General features: G+C 40.9%; 1 protein-coding gene across 1 annotated transcript in view; it reads right to left on the bottom strand.

The window, feature by feature from the left end:
- Nucleotides 1-25687, bottom strand: part of SNTA1 (syntrophin alpha 1) — a 77905-nt gene that overhangs the window by 9698 nt on the left and 42520 nt on the right. Inside the window, exons 3-5 of the mRNA XM_020782382.3 lie at nt 4429-4624; nt 2583-2790; nt 1776-1906 (exon numbers count right to left, since the gene is read on the bottom strand). Of these exons, the coding sequence (XP_020638041.3) occupies nt 1776-1906; nt 2583-2790; nt 4429-4624 (535 nt within the window). The remainder of the gene's footprint in view (nt 1-1775; nt 1907-2582; nt 2791-4428; nt 4625-25687) is intronic.

Genomic DNA, 25687 nt, shown 5'->3' with positions numbered 1-25687 from the left:
TAAAATGCAGATAGCTAAGGATGTACACAGTTGAGAAGGTACGCACACCACCAGTGGAGAAAATGCATGTGAAATGTGTACATCAGGAAAAGGGGTGCATTAGGAAACAATTCCGTGGAAAAGGCATACAAACTGTCTCTTGCTTCTTCTGCTTTTATCACTGAAACGACGTGAGGAAGATCAAACTGAGTGTGCAAGACTGCTCTAAAGACGTACTGGCTCAATGGGGACCTGTCCTTGTATCTCCCAAGTCACAATACTCTAACCACTACACAAAACATGTCTTCATATGGCCTCTCTCACTGCAACTGGGAAGAATTGTTTACAGTGGCCAGGGGAGGGGAAGAAATTTTGTGTTGGGTGCCAGTACACAAGGATGATGCTTCCATGAAGTAGGAGTAAAGAACCTTAGGCCAAGTCCCAATCTGTCCCTCTCGGCATCCTTAGACGGACATGCTCCCTTCCACATGACATCATCACTGAGTGATTTCTCAGAATTTGCAGTTCCCCCCTTCCTTATAAAAGTCTGAAATGCCTCTCTTAAAAGTTCAGCTAAAGATAACCTGTCCTTTAAACTAAAATATGCTGGTAGTTTGGGTTCTACTTCCTCACTTTGGACCTCACTAACCTGCTGGTTTGCAGCCATTTTGAGAATGCTTGCCGTATGAAGTTATTTGTAATAAATGGGCAGAAGGTCACTCTTTCGGCATTTTAAAAAAAGTGCTCCTCCTTAAGAGAAAATGACACGCAAATAAGCTCCATCTGTAGCAATATCATCTGACAAGTCACAATGAGAAGATCAGGGAGACTAAGCAGAATGGAGAAGGAGTTATCCCCTGAAGTAGGATGGCATAAGGGAGTCACAGAACTGTCCACCTGAAAGAGGTTCCAAAGATCAACCTCCATGCCAATCCACAAATAAAAAAACATCCCTGACAGACGGGCATTCAACAGCTGTTTTAAACAAGCCCAATGGAGGAGAGCCCACCATCTTCTGAGGCAACCAGTTCAACTATCAGATAGCTTTCACTGTCAGGAATTTTCTCTTAACAATCATGCAAACTATCCTTTCCTATAATTTGAATCCACTACTTTGCAAACACAGAGAACAAGCTTGCTCCTTTTTCTGCATCAGGCCTTCAAGCATATGAAAGTGCCTGTAGTAACAAATCTGGATCTCCTCCTCTGCAGGTGTTAAACACAATCATCTTTTTCATCTGTTTCCAGCAGGGTTTGGTTTCCAAACTGTTTACCACCCTGATACATCCCAGAGGGATGTCAACATCCTTCTTAAACTGTGATGCCCGGAAATGGACATAGTTCTGTTGAGGTTTGATTGAAGCAGAACAGAGTGGTACTACTATGTCTCTTAATTTGGACTTCTACTCAAACTTACAACTGCTACAGTTTTTTTCATGGTCACATTACACGTTTCTCTATTCTTTCCATGCAGCAGATCCACTTCTTTCTTGCCCTTCCTCTTGTTCTGAGCATAGCTGAACAAAGTACTCTTTTGTTACTTTCAACCTCTCTCAGAAGTCTGACCTTATTCAGAACTCCCGACCTTCTCCCTCCAAATATTAGCTACTTGTTTGTTCTTTTCCTTGGTTATCTGCTCCATTTTCATCCTCTATAAGTTCCCATCTAACACGTTTCCTGGAGCCAATGTTCTGTAACGCAGTGAATCAGAAAGCAGCTTTTTCAAACTGAGGCCAAGAAAATCAGATGCACAAAACAGAACCATGAGCCTGGACCAAAATGGTGGCTTGCATTACCTGGTGGCTATGAGAGGGAAGCTGTGTGTTGGCTTGTTAAGGGCATCTCTGCTTTGTGGGAGACTGCTGTAGAAGAGAAGCTCCTTCTCTGTGAGGATGGCAAGGATGTTCTTTGTCCCATCACCAGGGAGCTAAAAGGCAAGAGGTAACAGTCACAGGCTCACAGAAAAGAAAGCAATGCCTAATTTACGATCTACAAAAGAAGCTTGACTGCCATTTTATGAGAAATACATTTTAGAAAGGGGTTCTTGGCATACAGTAAGTTGTTTTGAAGTGAGTCATGCTAAGACTAACTATATGTATTGTTTTACAATGTATAAATTACTTCCTTTCCTTTAAAAGATGCCCAAGGTGTTTTGTATGATAAACCAAAAAAAGCAATAGGATGTGTAAGTGCTACCATCTAATACCAATGGATAATTGCACATTAAAATCATGAAGTTAAAATAAGATCAGATTACCATGACATTTTGGTTAATTACAGCCTGCAGAAGGTTCAGTTCTCTGATACCCAGAAGTTAATAGACCTAAATGTGTACCTTTGCTCTCCATTTCCCTTAATCTTTCAAATTGTGGAACTGGCAGGATCTTATATTAGTAAACCTCAATTGTCTACACATACAGATGACCATTAATGGTTACTAATTTTCATTTGATGGCCTGTGGCTTTGCTAACTGGTCATTTTAAATTTGTTTTAAAAGGACTACTCAGGAACGGGCTTGTCTTCCCTGAGCGGTGCTTGGTAGCTACAAGTACATTGTTTCCGTGAGGTTTGATACAATTCAGATCAGAAATCCCAGCCTTACCTGCTCTGTGAGCCAGCCAATATGCTTGATGTCTCTACTTCCAGCAATGCCCACTCCAGAATGCAACGCCTTCAGCTCCTCTCTCACTCTTGGCAAGAAGGCACTGATGTTGCTGTGAATGGCGTTGAACCAGGCCTGGGCAGACGCTTCATCTTTTGCTCGAAGGAACAAAGGAATCCGTCCATCTGCCGAGCACACTTCTAGGTACCTGCAGGAAGAATCACCCTTTACGTGAGACTGAAACCTTTCCAAAAAAAAAACAACAAAAGCTTTTGTCTTATCAAGTGACAATCACATTTCATGCATTTCAGTTTACAGACTTCCTAGAGATAGTTCTCATTCACAAAGGCTTATAATTTCAGTTTTATGCAAGATCAAAATTCAGTGCACTATCTATCTCTTGCAAAGCAGGGGGACCAGATAAAAGACTTCCTTCTAAGTCTTTGCCGCACTAAGGCTTTTGCTTTGGATATAGTAGCACATGAATTTGGACCCAGTGAAAGGCAGGACCTTCTTTTTTTATGTTTCACATCTAGCCAGTGGCAATGAGCTTTTAATGTAGAGTCAATCCAGAATGTTAAACTGATGCAATCCCATTGTTTAGGTGAGCTGATAATACAAAGCTTGTACTGAATACTGAAAGCCCATGCAACATTCAATACACACTATATCTGCAGCCCTTAGAAAACAGCTCTGCAAACAGGCAACGACTGCTCACTTGGGCCTGTATAAATGATTTCTCATAAGTCTTGATAGCAAATTGCTGCTAATTAATGAAGACCTAGCTGCATGTCTGGCCACATGCCATGACTAATATTTCATCAATAAGTAGCCATTTACCACCAAAACTCACACAATTGCCCTTATGTAAGCAGACTGGCAAAAGGTTTCTTGCTCCTGACAAAAAGAGAGAGGCTGAAAGTATAGCGGCTAGTGAGCTCATAGTGGTCACATCTGAATCATACATTTCCAGAATCACAGCTTACTTTGTTTGCTACCACACTAGGCCAACTCACTTGCAGTTTATATTATTATTATAATAATATGATTCCAATTTACCACTGAGGATATTTCCTTAAATATACTGATTATTCAGTATTTTCCATGATATCTGCATGTGCACATGCCTGTACTTAAAATATGCACATTTACATGCATGCCTTAGTTGTCACCCCAACTTTAGGATAGTGAGAGGTAGGTACGTATTTAGGTGAATGGACTTGTAGTTTCATTATTCAGGAAAGCATTAGGCACAGCAATTGAATGCCAGCTTTCAGAAAGATAGTCCATATGTTTTGTTCCATACGCTTGTAACACAGGCTAGTCACAATTCCATGCATAGTGTAACCCCAACATTCATTAAGTCTTCTTCTTTCTCCAAACCTTTATTGGCATAAATACAGCTGGGATTACTAACAATAAACACAACGGGTTATAATTTGGAAGTTAATTTAAGAATCTCAAGCAGAAACATTCATTAAGTCAATTTCTTGGCATGAATGCTATGTCACAGGACTGCTGAACCACAGCTTCCCATAATCTCTGAAATTAACCATGGTGCTCAGGGATTGTGCAGGTTTATTTTATTTTATTTTATTTTATTTTATTTTATTTTATTTATTTATTTATTTATTTATTTATTTATTTATTTATTTATTTGATTTTTTTTTTTTACCCCACCCCTCTAGACAACATCTACTCGTTTGAATCCAACATTTTGAAGGTCTCAGGTTCCACGCTTTGATGCATCACATGCACAGCCCTTCCTACGGAGATCTCATTAGAAGGTTACAACCACTGTGGAAAAATTGGCAGAGCTGTGGACGTTGGTGGGTGTACTGGTTACCTGTGTTCTGGATCATTGGGAAGACATTTCCTTGATATGTAGCACATTTTTAATGGGATATTCTTGCCTTCCTTGAGGTCCCGTAAGGAGAGGGCTGGAGAAGATTGCTTCTGAAAGGCCGGAGAAGAGTCCCAACTTACAGTTGCTCCAGTTGAGGAGTTTTTAAAATAGGGAGAAAGCTCCTTCATGTATTTGACTGGAATAGAGAAACATACGGAACATTCTGTTGTGCAATACAAGATGCCCTTATTAGAAGTCCAGAACTCACTAAAGAATGAAGTTGTCACTAGTTAAGATCTGGATGGTGGACTGAATATGGCAGCTGGTAGCTATAGTCCACACTCCAAAGATAAATATTGTACAGTGGTGCCTCGCATAACGTTTTTAATTGGTTCCAAAAAAAAAAACCTTATGCGAAAAAAACTTTATGCGAAACACCATTTCCCATAGAGATGCATTGGAAACCGGTTAATCCGTTCCAATAGGCACGGATTGCCGTCCTTAAGCGAAAAAACCCATAGGAAACATCGTTAAACGATACAATGTATCCTCCATTGGAATGTATTGTAGCTGACTCAATATGTTTCAATGGCTTTGCGAAGTCAATTTTTGCAAAATTAAGTGTGTCATAAAAGGGTCAAAAATGGTTTTAAATGCTTGGATTAGCTTCTGCACCCTCTAAAACGGATGCAAAAGTTAATTTGGCTTTGATCTGACTTTTCGTTAATTAATGGTGAATTTTTTCCCCCCAACTTTTGACAGCTGTCAAAATCTGACAGCTCCATTATTTCCTATGGGGGAAGAAAAAATTCACAAAAAATTAACGAAGACTCAGCAACTGTTCTAAATTCTTGGGTTCGTTAGAGGACCCCCTAAGTTGTGTGCAAACCTGATTTGGCTTTGATCTGAACTTTCGTTAATTTTTTGTAAATTGTTTTCTCCCCCATAGGAAAGCATGGAGCTGTCAGATTTTGACAGGTCCATTGGTTCCTATGGGCCAAAAAACAAAAATTCACAAAAAATTAACGAAACGTCAGATCAAAGCCAAATCAGGTTTGCACATGACTTAAGGGGTCCTCTAACGAATCCAAGCATTTAGAACTGTTTTGGACCCTTCTAAGACACTTTTTAAATTGAAAACAAAAAAAACGTTAAGTGAAGCAGGGGACCTAAAACCAAAAACGTTAAGCGAAGCATGGTCCCAAAAACGCTATGCGAAAATCGCCCATAGGGAAAAACGTTATACGAAGCACAATCTGCCTCTGAAAAAATAAACGTTAAGCGAAAAAAACGTTAAACGAAGCAAACGTTAAGCGAGGCACCACTGTATTTGCATTTCAATATCACTAACCATTTCTCATTTGCATTTATACTTACGAATTAGAACGAAGGATAGAAGGCTGAGTCAACCTTGAGCTAGCTACCTGGGATTGAACCCTGGGTCATGAGCACAGTTTTGGCTGCAGTATAGCAGTTTAACCACTGCGCCATGAGGCGCTTTACAAGAATAAACTTTTGATTTCTGCTGGTGGCCCAGAACTCTCACCAAGAACTATTAATTGTCTAGCATCACAATCCTGAGTAACAAATTCATGACCACACACACAAAAAAGAGTTCTTTATGTACTTCTTCCTTCTTTCTTCCCCGCCCCCACAGATGGTATAAATAGTGGGAGACGTTCAAAGGTATATTCTGGGCTACCATCCCACATATATTTACTTGGGAGTAAGTCTCATTAAATGTAGCTAGGGGTTACTTCAGAATATGCATGAATAAGATTGCCCTGTCAATTTCTAGTGTTAAAATGGTCTTTTCACTCCATGCTTTTGTTGTTGTTGATCATAGTGTGCTCTTATGAGGTAATCTGCAGTTCTTTTCATGTATAATAAATCTGGGTACCTTTCCTCAAGCTTCAAATCCTGCTCTGTGTCACTGTTACACATGCCATTATAGAAAATATATATCTCTGGAGAAAGTCCTGAAAAAATGTAGCCTCTGAAGGGCAGATTTACTCATCTGAACATTTAGCTGAATGTTCAAAAGCTGATACTAAAAGTGGTGCAGGCTCATCTGTCACTTTGTGTCTGGAAATAAATGCAGGGTATGCATATTCCAACATTTCTTTCAATTTTATTTTCAAAGGCTGGAATGACATGTCTGTGGCTGTGTTTTTAAGAAGCAACACAAAATTGAGTCCTAAGTAACAAAAGAGAACTGAACTATATATCAAGTTGAAAGAGTGCTATCTGTTTCCATAGCCATGAAATGTAAGACACTTGCTTTAACCTTGAACTGACAGAAGACAATTATTGTATCAATCTGGAATCAAACCTCAAGAATGCCAGAGGGACAAAAAACCTTGGTGATGGTATTTAGCACAACACATTTCTAAATAAATTTTCCTTCCTTTCTTCCTTTCTTCCTTCCTTTCTTCCTTCCTTCCTTTCTTTCTTTCTTTCTTTCTTTCTTTCTTTCTTTCTTTCTTTCTTTCTTTCTTTCTTTCTTTCTTTCTTTCTTTCTTTCTCACAGATAGCTATAATAGCTAAAAGATTTACTAGTTTTAGCTTCTACCCCTAAAAGTAACTTCTCTACTTGAGGTAGTTCATTACATATACAACTAGAGCCGTGGGAGACCCTGTCAAAGTGCCACCATAAAATCATAGAATAATTGAATTAGCCATCAAGTCCAACCCTCTGCTCAATGCAAGGACACAAATCAAAGCAGATTGAATAGTTGATTGTCCAATTTTCTCTTGAATGCTTCCAGCATTGGAGAACTCACCACCTCTTGAGGTATTTGGTTCCACTGCCGTACTGCTCTAACAGTTAAGATTTTTTTTTCATGCTATTCAGCTCAAAACTGGTTTCCTGTAGCTTGAGCCCACTCTGGGATGATCAAGAACAGATCTTGTCCTTCCTCTGAATGACAGCCTTTCAAGTATTTGAAAAGTGATATCATATCTCCCCTCAATCTTCTTTTCTCATGACTAAATGTGTCCAGTTCATTAAGTCTTTCCTCATAGGGCTACGTTTCCAGCCATCAATCATCCTTGCTGCCCTCCTCTGAATTTGTCTCAGTTTGTTGGGATCTTTCTTACAGTGCGACATCCAAAACTGGACACAAAACTCAAGAAGAGGACTAACCAGTGCCAAACAGATGGGGACTAGTAGCTCACGACATTTGGAGACTATGCTTCTGTTAATGCTGCCTAAAATAGCTTTTGCCGTTTTTGCAGCCACATGGCACTATTCATCCATATTCCGTTTATGATCACCAGAAATCAACAACTTTTACCCTGTTATCAACATGAACCTAAACCAGTCCATGTAACAGGTTCATTTTCCGGACCCTACTGTGCAACTGCAGAACAGACAGAGCCTTGCCAGGACATGCAAGAAAAGATGTTGAAAAAATAGAAAGAATGAATTTAGAAAATTTAGATACAGTGGTGCCTCAACTTACGAATGTCCCTACTTACGACCATTTCGATTTACGACCAGCTCCGGCTACAAAATTTTGCTTCTACTTGCGACCAGAGCTTCCACTTACAAACAGAAAAAGGCAGGGGAAAAAGGCGGGAAATTCAAATTTCTAGCTGTAGGTGGCAACAAGGCTGCTTCTTTGTAGATCTTTCACCCCAGCAGTTAGAGAGTGTGCATCACAGGAGGCTTCGGACTGCCTCCTTCTGCTTCTGAGTGAGCATGTATGTGTGTGTTTGCAGGGAGGCTTTGGTCTGCCTGGTAAAATAAGGTGCTGTTTTCTGCTTTTTAAAAACTGTTCTGGGTGTTTTTACAGCGTGGTTTTGAGCTGGGGGGGTTATGTTTCTGTGCTGTGCTGTATCTTGGGGGGTTTGTTTGTTTGTTGAGTTTTTCCCCCTCATTTCCGATGGGTCTTGGTTTTTTTGGGGGGGTTTCCCCATTTCTGATGGGTCTTGGGTTTTTTTGGGCCCCCCCATTTCCAATGGGTCTTTGGGGGTTTGGTTGCTTTTTTAGGGGGGGGGTTCCCCATTTCTAATGGGTCTTGGGGGTTTGTTTGTTTGTTGGCTTTCCCCCCATTTCCAATGGGTCTTGGGAGGGTTGATTGCTTTTTGGGTTTTTTTTCCCAAGTCCTGCTTACTTCCCTTGCTTTTTCCTTTGTTTTCTTTGCATTTCCGACCTGCCCCCTTTGTTCTCTGTGCATTTCCAATGTGCTCAATTTGTTTTCTGTGCATTTCCAATGGGTCTTTGCACGCTTGATTGCTTTTCTTTTCTTTCCCTCCCTTCAGCCGGAAGGGAGTAATCGCATTTCCAGTGAGTCTTGCAGTGATTTTTTTGGTAATTTTTTTCTTCGGCCGGAATGGATTGGTTGCATTTCAATGCATTCCTATGGGAAATGGTGCTTCGACTTAACAACCATTTCAAGTTACGTCCATCTTCTGGAACGGATTATGGTCGTAAGTCGAGGCACCACTGTATAGTCAATGCAGGGAAAACAGTGAATAGACACATGGTGAGACAAAGTTAATAACCTGGCAACCATATTCTGGAGTAGTTTATTATCATCACCCAAATTCACACAGCTTATTATTTAAGCTGTATTCTGAACTAGTTAAAAGTGTCTGACACTTTTCAAAAGCATTCCAACATATAACACATTGCAGGAAAGTATCTAAAGTGACCGCATGATTACAGTGGCTTCAGTGCACACAGTTAGTAAAGTTGTCATTGTTCCAAGATTTTACCTAAATGCTTGCAAATGAACTTACATAATAAACTTTTTTGCAGCTCTGTGGTAGCATGGTAAATATAGACTGAGTTTCTAGCAGCACACACGGTGAATCAGTCACACAGTGATTTTATCTTACATGCCAAAAAACTGCACAGATCTATTCAACCCGCATCCTCAAAATGCCAATATGGTTATGTAAATATGCCAGATGGTAATTAACCTCAAGCCCCTTTCCTTCATTCTATTCCAAAATCAATATTTAAAGAAAAAGGTTGGTGTTCGAAATTGCTGCCCTAAAATCTTCCGGAATCACTTTTTGCACAGTGTGTCTCAAGTTGTTCTTAATTGGTGACACAGCCATTAGAATGTGCAACCTTGAAAGCAGATGCATCTCAGATGTGGTATTCAAAAGGATTTTCCCCATCTCAAATACATACTGTCCTGGGCAGCTCTCCAAAACATCTCACAGCATAGATGGCATGCCTGTTATATTCTAGTACACTCTATAAGTTATTCTCTCTGTGTCTTCACTGGATTTGTAAGATGCCTGTCTGGTGCTGTTCCTCAGGCAGGAAGGACACCAGAGGACTAGAAATAGGATACAGTGTCAGTGGAAACTATTTCAACTACAAATTATTGCACCAGTGTAGCAATATGGTTGAACCCCGAAGCCAAGACTGTTAGTCAAATCCCTTTGTAGCCAGGGAGCTTCCTGGTGACGATTTAAAGTGATCAGGGTGTTGAGAAGAAACCAGCAGAGCTGGATGAAGATTTGACAGCCTGCTAACCAGATTACTTTCTACACTTGTTCCCAATATGTCGGATAAATGTTCTTGCCTGTGCAAGCTGTTCTTTGACCACCAGCCAAAAGGCAGTTCAAAAGCACTGGGATGCTGGCCAAGATTACTCCAAGTGCAGTCTAGTGGGATCCTCTGTCATTGCAATGGATCAGCTCATCAACAGGAGAGAAATATATATTGTGTATGCAAACCTACATGCTTCTGTTCACATTAACTAGAAGGAGAGTGCCACTCAGTGCAAACTGAGTCTTCAGAGGAACTGCATGTCTAGTGCCGCATGTGAGGAAAAGCTTGTGACACAGTGTCTAAGAGACTGAGCAACGGATGAGAACATACTCTGCTGAAGTCTTTTACTTGCAGTAATTCACAAGACAGCCTGGAACAGCTCTAGAAGGATGGCCTACCCCATCTTATAAGGTGGCTGTAAGAATCTGAAAATAATTTAAGAAATGTGCTCTGAACATTCAAAGACTGTTGCTAAATGATTAAGATCTCACTTCAGAGAACATCAGGATTACTGGAGGATAGCATGCTTAAAAATTCTGACAAGAACCATCACAAAGAACAGTGGGCAAAAAAATACTGTATGTATCTTGATGCAAGCTACAGAGATTGTTGAAGACAGTGTTAAGAGCTCTCATAAATTCATGTATAGGTTTGAAAAATTCCACCCCATCTCATTATCCTTTGTGGCTTTCCTAGGCATTTTCTCAGTAGCTTCTCCAAAAGCTGAAGAGGTAAGATGCATTTTAAATTAATCTTCACCTTGATTCTTTAACAGCACAACCTGTGCAACCAGTAAGAACGCCAAGTAGCACATGTTGCTTTGCCTACAGATGTACATGGCTTTATCTGGACTCCTGCCAGGAAAATCAGAAGCAAAGCATAGATGATGACAATAAAATTGCCTGTCAGCAAGACAAGTGGTATTGAAACTACCCACTTGAAAGAAAATTATTCTCTTGCAGTAGCCACGGAATGATGCAGACAAAAGTCTGAACATTATATTCACTGACTTTTCTGAAGAATACAACCTGCACTCAAAAGCCCATACAGTATACAAATTCGAAATTTTTATCCTTACCAATAAAGGCCAAGGAAATCTAAAAGTAAAGTATTTGAATTACATTACTTTCAATCTCTTCTGAATCTTTAAGATAGCCTCCACTTCACCAAGAGTTCTGGGGACTCTACATGGTCACATTGCCTCTCACGTATGGCAAACTCATGAATGAATGACATCCAAAATGTCCTGCCATCAACACCCTGCTCAGCTCTTATAATTTCACGGCCATAAGTTGCTTTATGGAGTCAATCTCATATTCAGTCTTTTTCTGCTGCCTTCACCTTTTCCAAGCCCAAACCACAAGTGGCCCAATCTGTATGAGGAGACCATCTGGAGACTAGGCTAGTTTTTATATTGCCTGTAATATCACATAGGTTACAGCTATTGTGTTAATCATAAAGACAAGAATTTATTTAATTTTGCAGCTTCCCATCTTTTCTCATTTGTATTTTCATAGCTGGGAAATAACATGTTGAAATCAACATGTTAACATTATTACTTTTCCTACCAAAAGAGGGAAAAGGACCAATTTATCTAACATTTTTATAATAATATTTCGAAGGATCATTAACAAACTTTCTACTTGTTACAACTGTTACTCTGTTGGGATTATTTGATTCTTTTCCCAAAGTCTCTGTAGACACTTGAGGCAGTTGATCTAGCTAGGAGTTGTTGTAGAGAGGTGAGAGCAGCTGGTGGAGAAGGGTGGCTAGAAGAGGAGAAATTCAATGAACAGCAATGAATTCATGTAGGATGTTTTAACACCAATAAATTGATTTTCAGGTCTACTGTTCTAAGCTCAAAACCTTATGACTCTGTATGGTACTATCTCCTATTGGTTAAAAGATTGGTTTTATTTGACTGGTTTCTTATTTAAAATAACCAAACTAAGGGAGAAATTCCTTAGATGTTTCTCCAAGTGTGCAAACTTGAGAATGGAAGCAATTGTATGTCTGTCGCTAAATAAATAAATTCAGCCGGTCTGCCTGGAGCCTTAAACTTTGTACTGTAGTGGCAAATACATTGGAGATCAGTTCTCTGCAGCCAGAGAGGAGGTGGCCTGGGTTAGCCAAGGAACAATGCAGTTTTTGAAGTGGTAAGGATCTGGCCCAGTGCCTCAAGCTTTTCTGCCAATTAACGCAAACGTTTCCATGTGTTGCCATTTCCTTGGAACTTTGCAGCTTTAACTGCCTACGCCAGCCCTATCCTGAGTGCTTGCAGTTTAGAGTCCTGCATTCAGAGCAGCAACATCATAGAGGAGAGGAGACAACACATATCCATCTGGTATAGCATTAGTGAACAGTGAACTTTCAGTTACATGCCTGTGAACAACTGTGTTGCAACTCAAAAAGTATTGTGCACACACCTTCTTCTGTCAAAACATTCAAAACAACAGAAGTACAAATGGAGGTGTCTAGTCTTTTGTTAGTATGGAGTCTACAACTTCCAGGGCCATTTATGGTCCCTCACCATGAAACCATACACGGCCCATGCCATTACTCTGGATTTGCTTCTACAAAGAAACTCAAGTAAGTTGGCCAGGAACTGCACGAATGCAACTAGTCTTCTGAAAGATTGAAGACCTTCTTCCTCATGAAACACCAATTTAACAAGGGTCAATATGTGCCAAATAGGACAGAAATATCTGCAGATACAGTATTGTCAATCATCATCATGGTCCAAACCTGTCTTCTCTGACCAGGAATCAATTTGTGCTGGTCATGTGGACAAAGGGACAGCTTAACCTGTCAACCTTATTAAGGGAATACTCTGGAAAAACTGATTTTAAATACTACAAGGGGAGGAGGAGACCAATTTGTTCTCCTGGGCCAAAATCTATACACTAGAAGGATGATTTTATACTGCTTAAAAACTTTTCCTAGAGAAGTAAAAACCTCATCCAAAACCTTGACCTCTCTTCCTGGCAGAACATTCAATCTTGGTATATTTTTCTCTTATAGTGAAAAGCACCTTGCCAATGGCTATTTTTTTCCCCTTGAGCAATATCAGACATGTTCGTATATATGCTGGAAGATCTAACAGTAGAAACTGGCAGGGATCATCTATAATCTTTTAAAAGGCCCACTAAGTATCATTTCTCCCCTGTAGTATTAGTGCAACTAAAAATAAAAACTTTTCTAACACATTTGCCCTGCAAATACTCCATACTGCCACGGCCTCATTTAAAATGTTTATATTTGCTGACCTATTGTGTATTTTCTGCCAAGCACGGAGGGCTGTAGCTAAAGGGACAAGGAGAAGTAAAGTAAACCAGCTCACTACTCCTTCATTCATCAATCCCCTTTCCCTCTTTTCAATCTCTACTCTAAAAAGTAGACAAAGGCAAAAGCAAAGTGCATTTAATCAGAGCACGAGTGTCCTCTCAGGAGAACCCTAGCCTCTTGATATAGAGAGAGTAGGTAGGAGGGAGGGAAGGAAGGAAGGAAGGAAGGAAGGAAGGAAGGAAGGAAGGAAGGAAGGTAGGTTCTAGAGCAATGGTTCCCATTTTGGGTCCCCAGACGTTCTTCGACTAAAAATTCCAAAATCCTTTACAATTAGCTATGCTAGCCAGGATTTCTGGGATCTGTAATTCAAGAAAATCTGGGGACCCAAAGTTGCGAGCCACTGTTCAAGAAGGACAGATTGCTTCACTGTACACCCACCACTGCCCATGTTTTGTGCCATGTCAACTCCTAGGGTTGCCCAATTACTGCTCCTCCTTGCCAAAACTTCTGGTTCACCTTCCCTTTCTGGGTGAGTGAACAGAGACTGAGGTGGGAAACAGTACCAGCTCTCCTCCCCCCCCCACCTCTTCGTCAGACTTGTCCCAGCTGGGTAGAGCTAAGAGTGGTGAGACTAATGAGGTGTGCTGATGTCAACATACCTAAAATAGCCCTAAAATCAGCATCACTAAATCATGCAATCTCAAGGTCTTGTCCTTCTAGAGACAACCAATATGGCCAACAAAAGATAAGACTTGAGCTGCCTAGTAAACAAGACATCCATATCATCTGACACATATACCTATGACTTAAAAAAAAACAGAGTTCAGACATCAGTCCCTCAGTGTATGCTCACTTAGTGCATGCTTGTGTTGTCAAAGACACACCTCTGCTCATAAGGGGAACTGCCTTAACTAGCAGCAAACTCATTTACTGAGAAATGTGGAATTTGGCTGAACACTGCCCCTACCACATTCCTTTGCTCCAACCGCCGTTTCATCTTTTTGGCACCCTGAGATCTGAGCAGCAGTTACTGGCCTTGTCCAGAGGCAACACTTAATTAAGTGCCACTCATCCCAACCTAACTCTGCTGGCCTTGCTTTCACTTCTGCATCATCCGCATTTGATTTATATTACTGCTGTCCATCTTCCACCTCTTCAGAAAATCCTTGGAGGAGTCATGGTATGTTTTTGTGTTGTTATTTTTAAACATGTGCTACATAATCCACTGTACACCGAGAGTCTAGCTATAAATAAGGCTGCCCACTATTTAACAGACTGCACAGAGTTTGATCTATAAGTATTTGCAGGAACAAATACCTCTTTTATCCCAGAGGTTTACTTATGGATGACCTGTGGATCAAACTATTCTTCAAGGCACATGAGCAAAACTGACCAGTTCTGAACAACCTTACCTACTGGTCTGGTGGAAGAGGGAGAAGTCATAGTCTTCCTCTGCTGCTCATGTACTTGGTTGTGGCCCATGAGCTGCAGGCACACATACCTGGCACAGCTGCTCCTGAATTTCAGCAGCAGTTGAAGCAATGAAGGGAATCCTGAGGGCAGTAGGCAAAGCTCAGTAGCTGACATGACCATGGAGAACTGCAACGGTGCCACTGGGTTTCTGTGGTGCCCAGAAAACAGGGGAAGTCTGTTCCTCAGTCTTTTCTTTTTCCAGCAATGAGTTAGGTAGGTTTTTTTTTAAACCACCTCATGAAGAAATTAGTAAAAGGATGAGGTTGTGTTGATCCATGGAATTCAAATAATATTCAAGACTTCAAATACCTGGGAGGGCAATACCCTTTTAGGAGGCAACTGAAAAAGTACAAAATATGCAAAGTTTTGAGTTCTATAAAACTCTGCATTAAGGTAGTTTTTTTTTTTAAAGGGGGCGGAGGTAGAGAAGACATTTTGCCCAGTGTGGTATAGTGGACAAAATGATGGACTAGGACACTGGAGACCAGGGTTTGAAGCCCCACTTGGCCAAGGAAATTTACTGGGGGAACAGAACTGGTAAAACCATCCCTTCAGTGTTTCATTTATCTTGAAAACCATGTTAGGGTTGCTGTAAGTCGGTTCTGACTTGATGGCACTACTGAAAACATGAAAGTCTAGATTCTTGGTCAGGTGCTAGTAGCCCGTATTTTCTTGCTGACCTTTAAGGAGGGGACTCTCCATTCTCTGTAGCCAGTTTGGAACATCAGGCTGCTCTTAGCAAAGTTTTTTTTTCCTTTTGCTGCAAGTAGACTTGGGCACTTCGTATTCATATCCAGGGGATAAGAATACGAAGCGCAGCACCACAGGTGCCACGGTGGTCCATTCCTGACCCCCAGAACCAGCCTGGTCCACTCACTGGGCTCTGTGCAATGCACACATCTGTTAGCATTGTTGTTGCACCAATCATGGAAGTCGTCCCACCGGTACTTCCCCACCTCTCCCCACAGCCGACCACTCCAGCGAGGAGGTGGAAAGACAAGTCTCCCTCTTCAGCTGCTAAGTGGTCAGCTGTGGGGAGAGATGGGGAAGCGCTTGCAGGACTGTTTCCACAATCGCTGCAACAACAATGCTAACAGATGCACACTCTGCATGGAACCCAGTGAGTGGACCATGCTGGTTCTGGGGGTTTGGAATGGGCCACCCTGGCACCTGTGGTCCCATGCTTCTTATTCGTATCTCCTGGATACAAATACGAAGTGCTCATGTCTAGTTGCAAGCTAGAAACTTCTGTGATTTTACTTATAAAACCATGCTAGCAATACCTGGCTCTTAAATGTGGGCTGTAAAGAGTTAATTCCTTTCATTTGTGGGTTCTTGGTTTTGTTTTGCTTCTCATCCTCAGGCATACTCTCTCCCTGTAACTCCAGAATCTCTTTTGAGCCTTGCTTGCCAACATGCAGGGCACCTCTGGGAATGACAGGCGGAGGCTGACCTCACGTTTAATCAGAGAATGGAATGCTCTATTAAAGGAGAAGACCACCCCTGCTGGATTGAGTTTCACAACTGTAGCTTCAAGTCCCACAGCCTGGGTGGGACCAGGGTGGATGGGTGGGGAAGGGCGACAGAAAAGAGATCCTCCTGTTTCTTTCCCTCTTCCTATTAATAGCAGCCTCTTTCTTTCTTTCTTGCAGTCATTTTATCTTCCTTCTGATTTCTTCTCTATCCATTAAATCAGACATTTAAAAATTGCCAATTATGATTACAGTACTTGGAAATTAATTGGATTAAATATATAGAGAGGGAATTGACTCAGAAATACGTGCCAAAAATGTAAACCTTTTCAAGTGAATTATTTAACTGAGAGAGAATGACCCACAGCTCCATTCTGCTTGTACACCTCATAAATGAACCAAGAGATGGACAGAAATATATCACCATAAAACAGGTATGGGGTGACAAGATCAAGCTCTCTCTAGACAAAAGCTTAATAAAGCAGGAAAAATATGTAACAAGTTGTACAGCAGTGTGAGTGTGTATGGGTGTGCACACTATCTGCACATAAGTAATTCCAGCCAAAACCCACAAATTGGAGGCTGGTGAATGAAAATGTCACAACAGCTTATCTGCCCACTTTTGCTAGCTTGATATGCAAATGAAGTGATATATAGAAGAATCCTTGGATGAAGCCAGGCTGAATCTAGGATAAAAGCATCAGCATTGTAGCTGGATTATATTGAGGTCTATCTAATCCAGCATTCTGTTTCCATCAGCATTGAACCAGATGGCACTGGAAGCTCAACAATGAAAAAGGAAGCCATTAGGGATCTCTTCTTACTCAAAAGTGCAGGGGTGGTGCCTGTCGATCACATTTTTTGACCGGCTTCCCCATTTTGGCAACCAATCATTTGGTTTGTCTATCACATGGGCGATCCTCTTTTTAAAGAAGGGTCCTCTAATTTTTCTCTTTGAAGTATGCCAACTGGACCATCTCAGAGCATCCAGAGGGTATGGCTGCCAAGCAAAAAGTAAATATGGTGGTAGGGAAATAACCCTTTGGTGAATGAAATTGTTACTTGATGACTGTCTTTGTAAATGTACTTTAAAAAAAAGTCAGGGTGACCCTGGAAACAGTATCCCTTTGAAAATAGGGGCCCCAGTTATCTTTCATAATGAATATTCAGTCTATCAACAAAATGTGAGACAACCGCCAGGTTGGCCTCACTTTTCACTTTATATAGAAAGGCACTGAGTTCCAATCCAGTTTCGTGTCTTTGAGAAACTCAGCTGTCTAAGCTATTATGAATAGAAAAAGTAGATAATTCTTAGATTTGACTTGTGAAGAGAATGACAAATAAGCACAAAAGATCATCCATCATCAGCTTCTAAAAATTAACGCTGAAATCAATAAGTGTTGCCACTGTGATACACTGTGTTGTGGCACACTGAACTGAATAACAACAAGTATATGAGAATTTCAATCTCTGCCTTAATACTTTATTAGAGAACCCACAGCAGCTTCATGCAACGCAGGTTAGAACATGCACATGTGATGAAACCTTAACGGATCCTTTCCTGAAAGATCTACAGGAAGCACAGAGCAGACAGAAATCAGTATGCCTGGCACCCTCCCTGCTAACATTTAGAAGACAACTTAAAATGTAGCTTTTCAGGGAGGTTTTCCACATTGACCCTGTTTGATTCTGATTTTTCGCTCCCTGCCTTGCCGTCATTCAGATAATTGTCCTTGGTGCCACTTGTCCTTATTTTATCAATGTTTTGATTTTTGTATAGTCACTATTTAGTTCTGCATGTTTTATCTATTGTTGTAAACCACCCAGAATAATGCTTCACACTAATGGGGCAGTATATCAATCAATCAATCAATCAATCAATCAATCAATCAATCAATCAATCAATCAATCAATCAGGAAGGAAGGAAGGAAGGAAGGAAGGAAGGAAGGAAGGAAGGAAGGAAGGAAGGAAGGAAGGAAGGAAGGAAAGTAAGTAAGTAAGTAAGTAAATCAAATGCACGGGCTTCCTTAATGCAGAATGCTTGAGAATCAAAGCAGACTTCAATAAATAACCAACTCTTTTTAAGTGGAATCATTACTGTCAGCATTGTCAATTTACCCTCAATCATTCACAGGCTGTGATCACCCCATTTTTTCTATATTCCATAGAAAACTGTACAGTTACAGCTGTACTTAGGGATTTCCCAGGGATGGGTTTTATTTGTCTTTTTCATGTGTTAATGTTGGGGAGATTTGGCAAGAACACAACCACCAGGACCCAGAAGAGGAAGTAAACAAGTAATGAAATGGAACCCCACCACTCAGTTTTCTTTAATGTGCAAAGGGAACTATTGCTGGAGGGACATCTGGAACTCCAGGTGTTAGCAGCCTGAGGGCTTCAACTACAGATCCATGACTGCCAAGATTAATGAATAATTTTCAACATGGGCTTTTGGAAATTGCTATGAGGAGAGGGGCGGGATGTAAAGTTTAATCAAACTGTTTGATTTCCTCCAATATGGCACAGTGGTCACGAAGTCTGATATGCTACCGGTCTGCATCTGGGCTCCATTCAAGTGGTTTAATGTTTTATGGGAAACATTACAGAAACCACTGAATATAGTTAAGGAGCATGGAACCAGAGTATCTGACTAACCTCTTTCATGGATGAGCCCATTTCTTAAGACCTTCTTCTGGTACTCTTCACTGCATACTCCTGTGAAGTTTGTGCGGTAACTACCAGAACATTTCCATTTCTCTGATGGCATTTGAAGTATTAAACTTCCTCCAGTGTTACATTTGTCTGGCACTATAACTGCTGCCTTTAAGGAACCCGGTTTTTTAGCCCCCTTAAAGCTCTTAATGGTAAGAGTGTACAATTTGTGGATCTTTAGGCATTCTTGGATGGCAAATCCCATTAGCCCCAGTCAACAGTAAGGGATGATGAGATTTGGGGTCCAATCATATTCAGGAAACCACAAGTTGCCAACCTGGTTACCCAATGAACTACCATTTTACTGTTGCAGTTTTGTTTTGTTTTTTAAACTTGTCATTGTTAGCTCTGTTGAAGTTTCATAAATCTATTGTTGCTAGAAGACTGATTACTACAGGAGGTCCATTCTGATTAAAATTTAGGGAAAATTTCTTTCTTTCTTTCTTTGGGCTACTTAAAACAAATAAACATAGACATGAGATAAAATTCAATAATATGCATCAATTAAAACATTGAACAAAGAAGAAATAGCCCTAAATTAACTATGTATAAGATCAAGGTGACATAGAATATGGTGGAAAACAGAGACATTGAACCCCAAAATAACAGGATGTCAGTATTTAAAGACATCAAAATTAACGAGGGGAAGGGCTTTGGAATGCTGGAGTGAACAGCCACTTCTTTATACATGTCAATATAAACAGCAGAGGGGAGAGAGGGCATCCTTGTGCCTTTTTTAATCTTAATATCTTCAGTCCATTCACCGTTTATGATTATTTTCGTTGTTTGATTCTTATAGATTGTCTTAATTACATTTATAAACTTCTCTCCCAGGTCCATTATGTTCATCTGCTGTATCATAAACTGCCAGTTGACACTATCGAATGCTGTTTGAGGATCAAGAAATAGTAATGGCATTTTTTCCCCTGGTTTCATATCATAATATTCCAGTATATCCAAAATTATCCTTAGATGATGTCTTAGCTCTCTTTACTTCTTTTCTAAATTCTAAATTCTAAATTCTGTCCACTAGGACAGAATTCCATAATGAGTCGGCCACCACTGAGAAGGACCAGTTCCTGGTTGTTGATTTTGGGCCTCTTTTGGATTAGGAGGTGCAAATGGAACAGGAGGTCATTCTGAGGGAGAGGCACTCAAACAAGTAGCAAGGTCCTAAATGGTTTAGGCCTCTGAATATCTACATTAGCACCCTGATGTTGGCCCGGAAGCATACCAACTGCTGGTGCAAATGGGCCAGGACATAAACATAGCAAATAGACAAGCACGGTCTGGCCTTAGCTGGTTCAGTCCCTGCAATCAGCGTTTGTTGGCTTGATCACTGTTTCTAAAACAGTGGAAATATACTGCTTCCTAATATAAAGGGGTCCAACATTTTCAAGGATCTGCCTACAAGTTTGGACAATAACACCCAGAATTCCATAGCCTGCCTAGACACTGCATGGGATGGCTGTGAGTAGACAAGCGCAGCATTGCATTTTCAACAGCCTTTTCTGATATTTTATTTCATTTTAAAATACCCATAGAAAGGTCATTTTATGTCATTTCCTCAAAATTGCTTCCCTGGTTGCATATTAATAATGGAGACATTAGTGATTGGGACAAATTGCCATTTTGGTGATTAATCCTGCTTTGTGATCCATCAAAGTTGACGAATCACAACGCTCCCCCCATGAACCGATGAAGCACCAATTTATTTGTTGATTCGTGGAGGGTTAGCCAGCCAGAGGCTATCTTAAAAAAATCCTGAGCCCCTCGCCACATTGCCACCCCCACCCCCGCTGCTGCACAGCCGTACCCCCACACACACTGCTGCGACGACAATGCCCCGCCGGTGCCACCACAGCCCCCATCGCTGTCTCCAGCTGGTCTCCACCGCTATGTCCCTTAGCCTGCCTTAAGGGAATGCAGGCTGTCCTTTGCAAAGATGGCAGCTGTAGCTTCCCTACCCTAAATGAAGCCACAGCCGGCATATTTGCAAAGGGCAGCCAATGTCCCTTACTGCAGGCTGTGACTGCAAAGTCCACGGATGACAGCAGTGTCGGATGGTGGCAGTGGCTAAGGTAGGAAGAGGAAGGGGGTGGGGGATAGGCTGTGGGGGTGGGTGGCTATGGGCCTGGCTGTCTGTCTATTGGTCCACCGATCAGCTGATCGGCAGGCCCATAGGCAGAATGGGAAGGCCATAGGAAGAGAAGAAACGCTAGCCTTCCCTCTCTTCCTATGGGGCTGGTTTTACATAAAATCAGTAACTCACTGAGTATTTTCAGACAGATGTCTTTAGCACAACAATGCTAGTACAAATACTGCAGAAACTATTATATAGTGAGTGTATATGAAGAGTAGGGAATGCAACTTCCTCTTCTGCATGGCTATTTAAGGACACACCAATCATTTTTTTTATCATTCTTGCCACCTAAAGACATCTATCACTGGGAAATTATTGAATGTCCTTTTTACAGCCAAATTCTTGTTTGCAGAAAAATACAACACAACTAAAGAGTATTAACTACATTCAAACCCTTTTCGAAGTCAAAAAGCAAATTATTTAGCTTCCAATATTGAAAACATACAGGAAAAAAGTAACTCATTCTTATATATTCAAAAAGTCTTGCTTAGGGAATGACCATGCAAATAATCGAAACTTAATTTTCCACCATTGGTTTTGTTTCAAATCAAAATTTCTAGGAGCACTTTTCAAACTAAATCATCCATATGAGAGTACAAGTCAGTTTTTAGTTGTGTGATTATTCCTTTGAAGTGCTGAATATAGCAAGAAATTGGTTGATGTGAGCAGAAAAAACTGTGGAGGACAAGCAGCTGAGTTTTTCTCATCACTCACTAACTTCTGCTATTGCTTCTATAGAATTGTAGTAACAAAATCTGTGTGAAAGCAGTCAGAGTTATTGGCTTTATGTAAAACCTGTATTGTTGAAAGAATATAGGTCAATCTTCTCTTTGAGATGGGAAAAGTTGTCTTTTGGACTAGAATCTCAAAGTCAACGTGTCCAATAGCCTTCTAAGAGCTGCAATCCAAGAGAAGCTGCTTTTCTCATCTCTGATTTTATCCTTTGACAAAATAATACCGATGGGAACAAACAGCAGAAATTGAGGTGGGGAATAGTTCCAGCATGTAGGCAAAAGATTCTTCATAGGCTGTCACTTCAACCTATTAAGAGTCCCAGATGATACACCTAAACTCTTGCCACTCTTAGTTCAACTGTTTTCCTTCTGGCTTTACCTTACACAGAATAAGCCGACGTTATTTACAACTGGATTCTGAAGTGGCTGGAAACCTACACATGGAACATACCCGCAGGCGACAGCAAAGCAGAGGAGTTGCTCTCCCATTGTTGCTCTTAGCTAGACATTTCTGATGGAATTAAAAGATTAATGACGAAGAGGATGGCAGCAGACTGCAGGATAATTGGATTTCAACGAAGCATCTGATAGGACTTTCTCATGAAATCTTAATTGGAAACTAATTGAGATTGGCTCAGATAAGCAGGCTGTCAAGGGGGCCAGAAAGATATAAACACGAGGTCTCAGCAGGCAGTGGCAAAGGCACATGGAGGTGCCCAGAAAGGTGTTTCTGAGACCATACACATCTGGTACTGTCCTTGCCAGATTAACCGGTTTGGTGTAGTGTTTGGAATGTCCTTTGATGAGGACCCAAGTTCAAATCCTCACTCAGCCATGAAACTCGCTGAGTGGTTTTGGGCTGACCTGACCTACCTCACAAGGTTGGTGTGAGGATAAAATTGGAATGAAGAAAGCCTAGTACATCACCTTGAACTCAAAGGAGGAAGAGCAACACAAAGAATTCAACAATATATATATATAATTAGCAGGAAAGCTACTTACATCAAAAAAAATGCAGGAGCATCAATAATACATATAGATGACATTTTCAGGATATTTATTTGGAAGGCAGTTATTCACACAGCCTTTGTTTCGTTGTGATGGACACAGTGTGACATTTGGGATTGCCATAGTTATGGTAAAATTCACTGAATGGTCTTGAGCAAGTAAATCTTTCTGAGCTGAACCTACTTTAAAAAGACAAGTTTGGGAACCGCAAGCTACAAGAAAGATAGTACTGTAGGTGGTAAAGCTCAAAATAATAATGATGAGAATTCAGCGGTCCATTTTCTATTTTTTCAAATGGCAGATTCAGTTCAATGTTGGGTTGGGGGCATAATTCTTAGTTACAGAAAAAATCAAAAACACGCGGAACATTCTCATTATTGGAGGACTGTCTAATCTCCACAGCCTGAGTGTCTCACTCCATAAGCTCATGGATAAAGCAGGCATTCTGAATGATGCTAGAAAAGTTTCTAAACAGCATTTGAGGATGTCTGCCCTATTCCACTGAAGCAAAAGTTACTCCCACACACACAAAAAGAACCACCATTCTTCTCTTCCTCCCTCCTGTATTTTCAGAACCTTGCAAGGCCAAGAATTTGGGTCAAACCAAGAATTTTGATTGATTGGCCCACATCACAACTTTCACAAATTCAATGGAAACTAGAACTTAGATCTTTCAAGCTCTATTCCAGCACTCTAAACCACCATATTGCATGGGTTCTTTGCTACATAAACACATTTTTTAACAAAAAAAACTTGCTAAGAAAGAAATGGGTGCAAAAGAAGCAGGCATTTTGCAATACATTCTTCAAAAAATAAGTTCCAATACAGGGTAGCACCACTTCCCCCACCACAGCAGCCCATCATCTGACACCAGGTGCAAAAAGCATGAGCAGAATCTTTCATACATTACTCAAGAGTTTCCTGAAGCACAGAATGGAGCTTAGAGAAATGAGAATGATTAATGGGCGAAGGCAGTGGAAATTGACATTTATAAAATAATAAATCAGCTGGGTAGCGTCAAAAAATGACAAATACTGTCAAAAATGGGGAGCAAAAGAGGTGTGGAATTATTTGGTTTACTATACTGGGACCTGCTAATGTAACATGGTTAAATTAATAAAAGACAAAAGATCAAGGTAAATGGCAAGAAAAAACACCTTTCTGACAGTAAAATTGAAGATGGGAAAGAGCCTTCTAAGGGAGTTAAGTGAAAACTGTCATTTTGGATGTTTCAAACAGGCTTGAACAAAAGGTTCTCCAGACACTCATCCTGCCTGTACAGCAAAGACTAGCTGAGACTATATGACATATATATAATGCCTTAGCTATATATATAATGCTCTAGCTATGGAAAGAGGTCTGTAATCTCTCTCTGAAGAGCTTTCAGTTTTCATTGTTAACATTCATGAATCTGCAGCATTCATACTGCCATGTGTAAGGTAAATGCTAAGACAACCTACATACATCTTATTTTAAAAGGAATGTCTTTGAGTCTGACACCTACAGACCATGAAAACCAATGCAGTTGTACAGATGCATGGCAGAATATCTGCAAGTCCTGTGCTTGGGAGACGGACCGACTTACTCCTCCAGGGGTCAGTTTCTTTCTCAATGGCCTGAACAGATTGTTTTGTGGTTGGTAAACCACAGTATGGAGTCCGCATACTCTCAATATCCTAACCTGTCAATCCTGCTTAGCTTAAACTATAGCTGCCTAAAGCATAGCTGGTGTTTATTTATTTTATTTATTTATTTACAATATTTTTTAGCCGCACCATTGCCAGTGGCTTCTGGGCGGTGTTGCTGCCTTGTCAGTGGCCTGAGTACAATTTCCAATGCTAGCTACTAAGGCAACACTGAACATGACCCCTCTTTGCAAATGTAACAGGAAACTCTAGTCTAAGATAACTGGGACTGATAGAGGAAGGGAGGAAAGAGACCTGTGTGGTTGAGCATTCCTTCCCAGCTTGTCTAAACCATGGTTCAGCAAGCAAGAACACTACTGTACAGCCGGTCAGTCCTTCCATTTTGTTCCCAACCTTGACTCCCCAGATGTTGCCAGATTATAACTCCCCAAACTCTTAACCATTAGCCATGATGACTGTGGATTTTGATATATGACATCCCTCAATGTCTGTGGATCCAAGTTTGGAACCAATGAAATCCAGAGTTGACAAGGAATATGAAGCACTCTGAAAAATAACTCAAATCTGGTAATCCAAAAACTGTGGTGAGCAGGAGTGGGAAATGTGGGGGCCCTATGTAGCCTTGGCCTCCAAATGCCACGGTGCACCGTCAAGCCTCCCCAGATCCACCTGAATCCCAAAACATATTCCCTCAATTCGATTGCAAAATGTTAATATTACCGCCTCACACTTGTCACTTCCCATTTCTTAAAGAAAGGCAAGGCTTCCGCAATGGAAGGGCAAAATTGAGCATATAGCAAAAACTCCCCCAAAATTTGGGGAGAGGAGAGTAATGATTTTTGTTGGGCAGAACATACTTTTTTTCTCATGTTGTTTTTTTGGGTGGAAGGATGCTGGAGAGTGTGTGTAGCCCTCCAAGGTTATGTGTAGGCATCCTTCAGTCTCGAAAGACTATGGTAGCGTGCTCTGTATGGAGGACTTGGAACAGCATCTAGTGTGGCTGAGGAGGCCAATTCGAGACTTACAATCTCTTCCACACTGAAGACAAATCCAATCTGTCCCCTGTCCAGCTCCCTGGTTTTGCTTCCTTTGTGACTTCCTCTTTGCCTCGGCCTGCTGGACAAGGGTCTCTTCAAATTGGGAGAGGCCGTGATGTACCGCCTGCCTCCAGGCTGAACGATCAGATGTCAGAGTTTCCCATCTGTTGAGGTCTATTCCTAAGGCCTTCAGATCCCGCTTGCAGATATCCTTGTATCGCAGCTGTGGTCTC

The sequence above is a fragment of the Pogona vitticeps genome, chromosome 4 (assembly GCF_051106095.1).
Source record: "Pogona vitticeps strain Pit_001003342236 chromosome 4, PviZW2.1, whole genome shotgun sequence".
NCBI classification, from domain to species: Eukaryota; Metazoa; Chordata; class Lepidosauria; order Squamata; family Agamidae; genus Pogona; species Pogona vitticeps.
The sequence above is the reverse complement of the archived record's forward strand: the minus strand, read 5'-3'. Positions and strand labels throughout refer to the sequence as shown.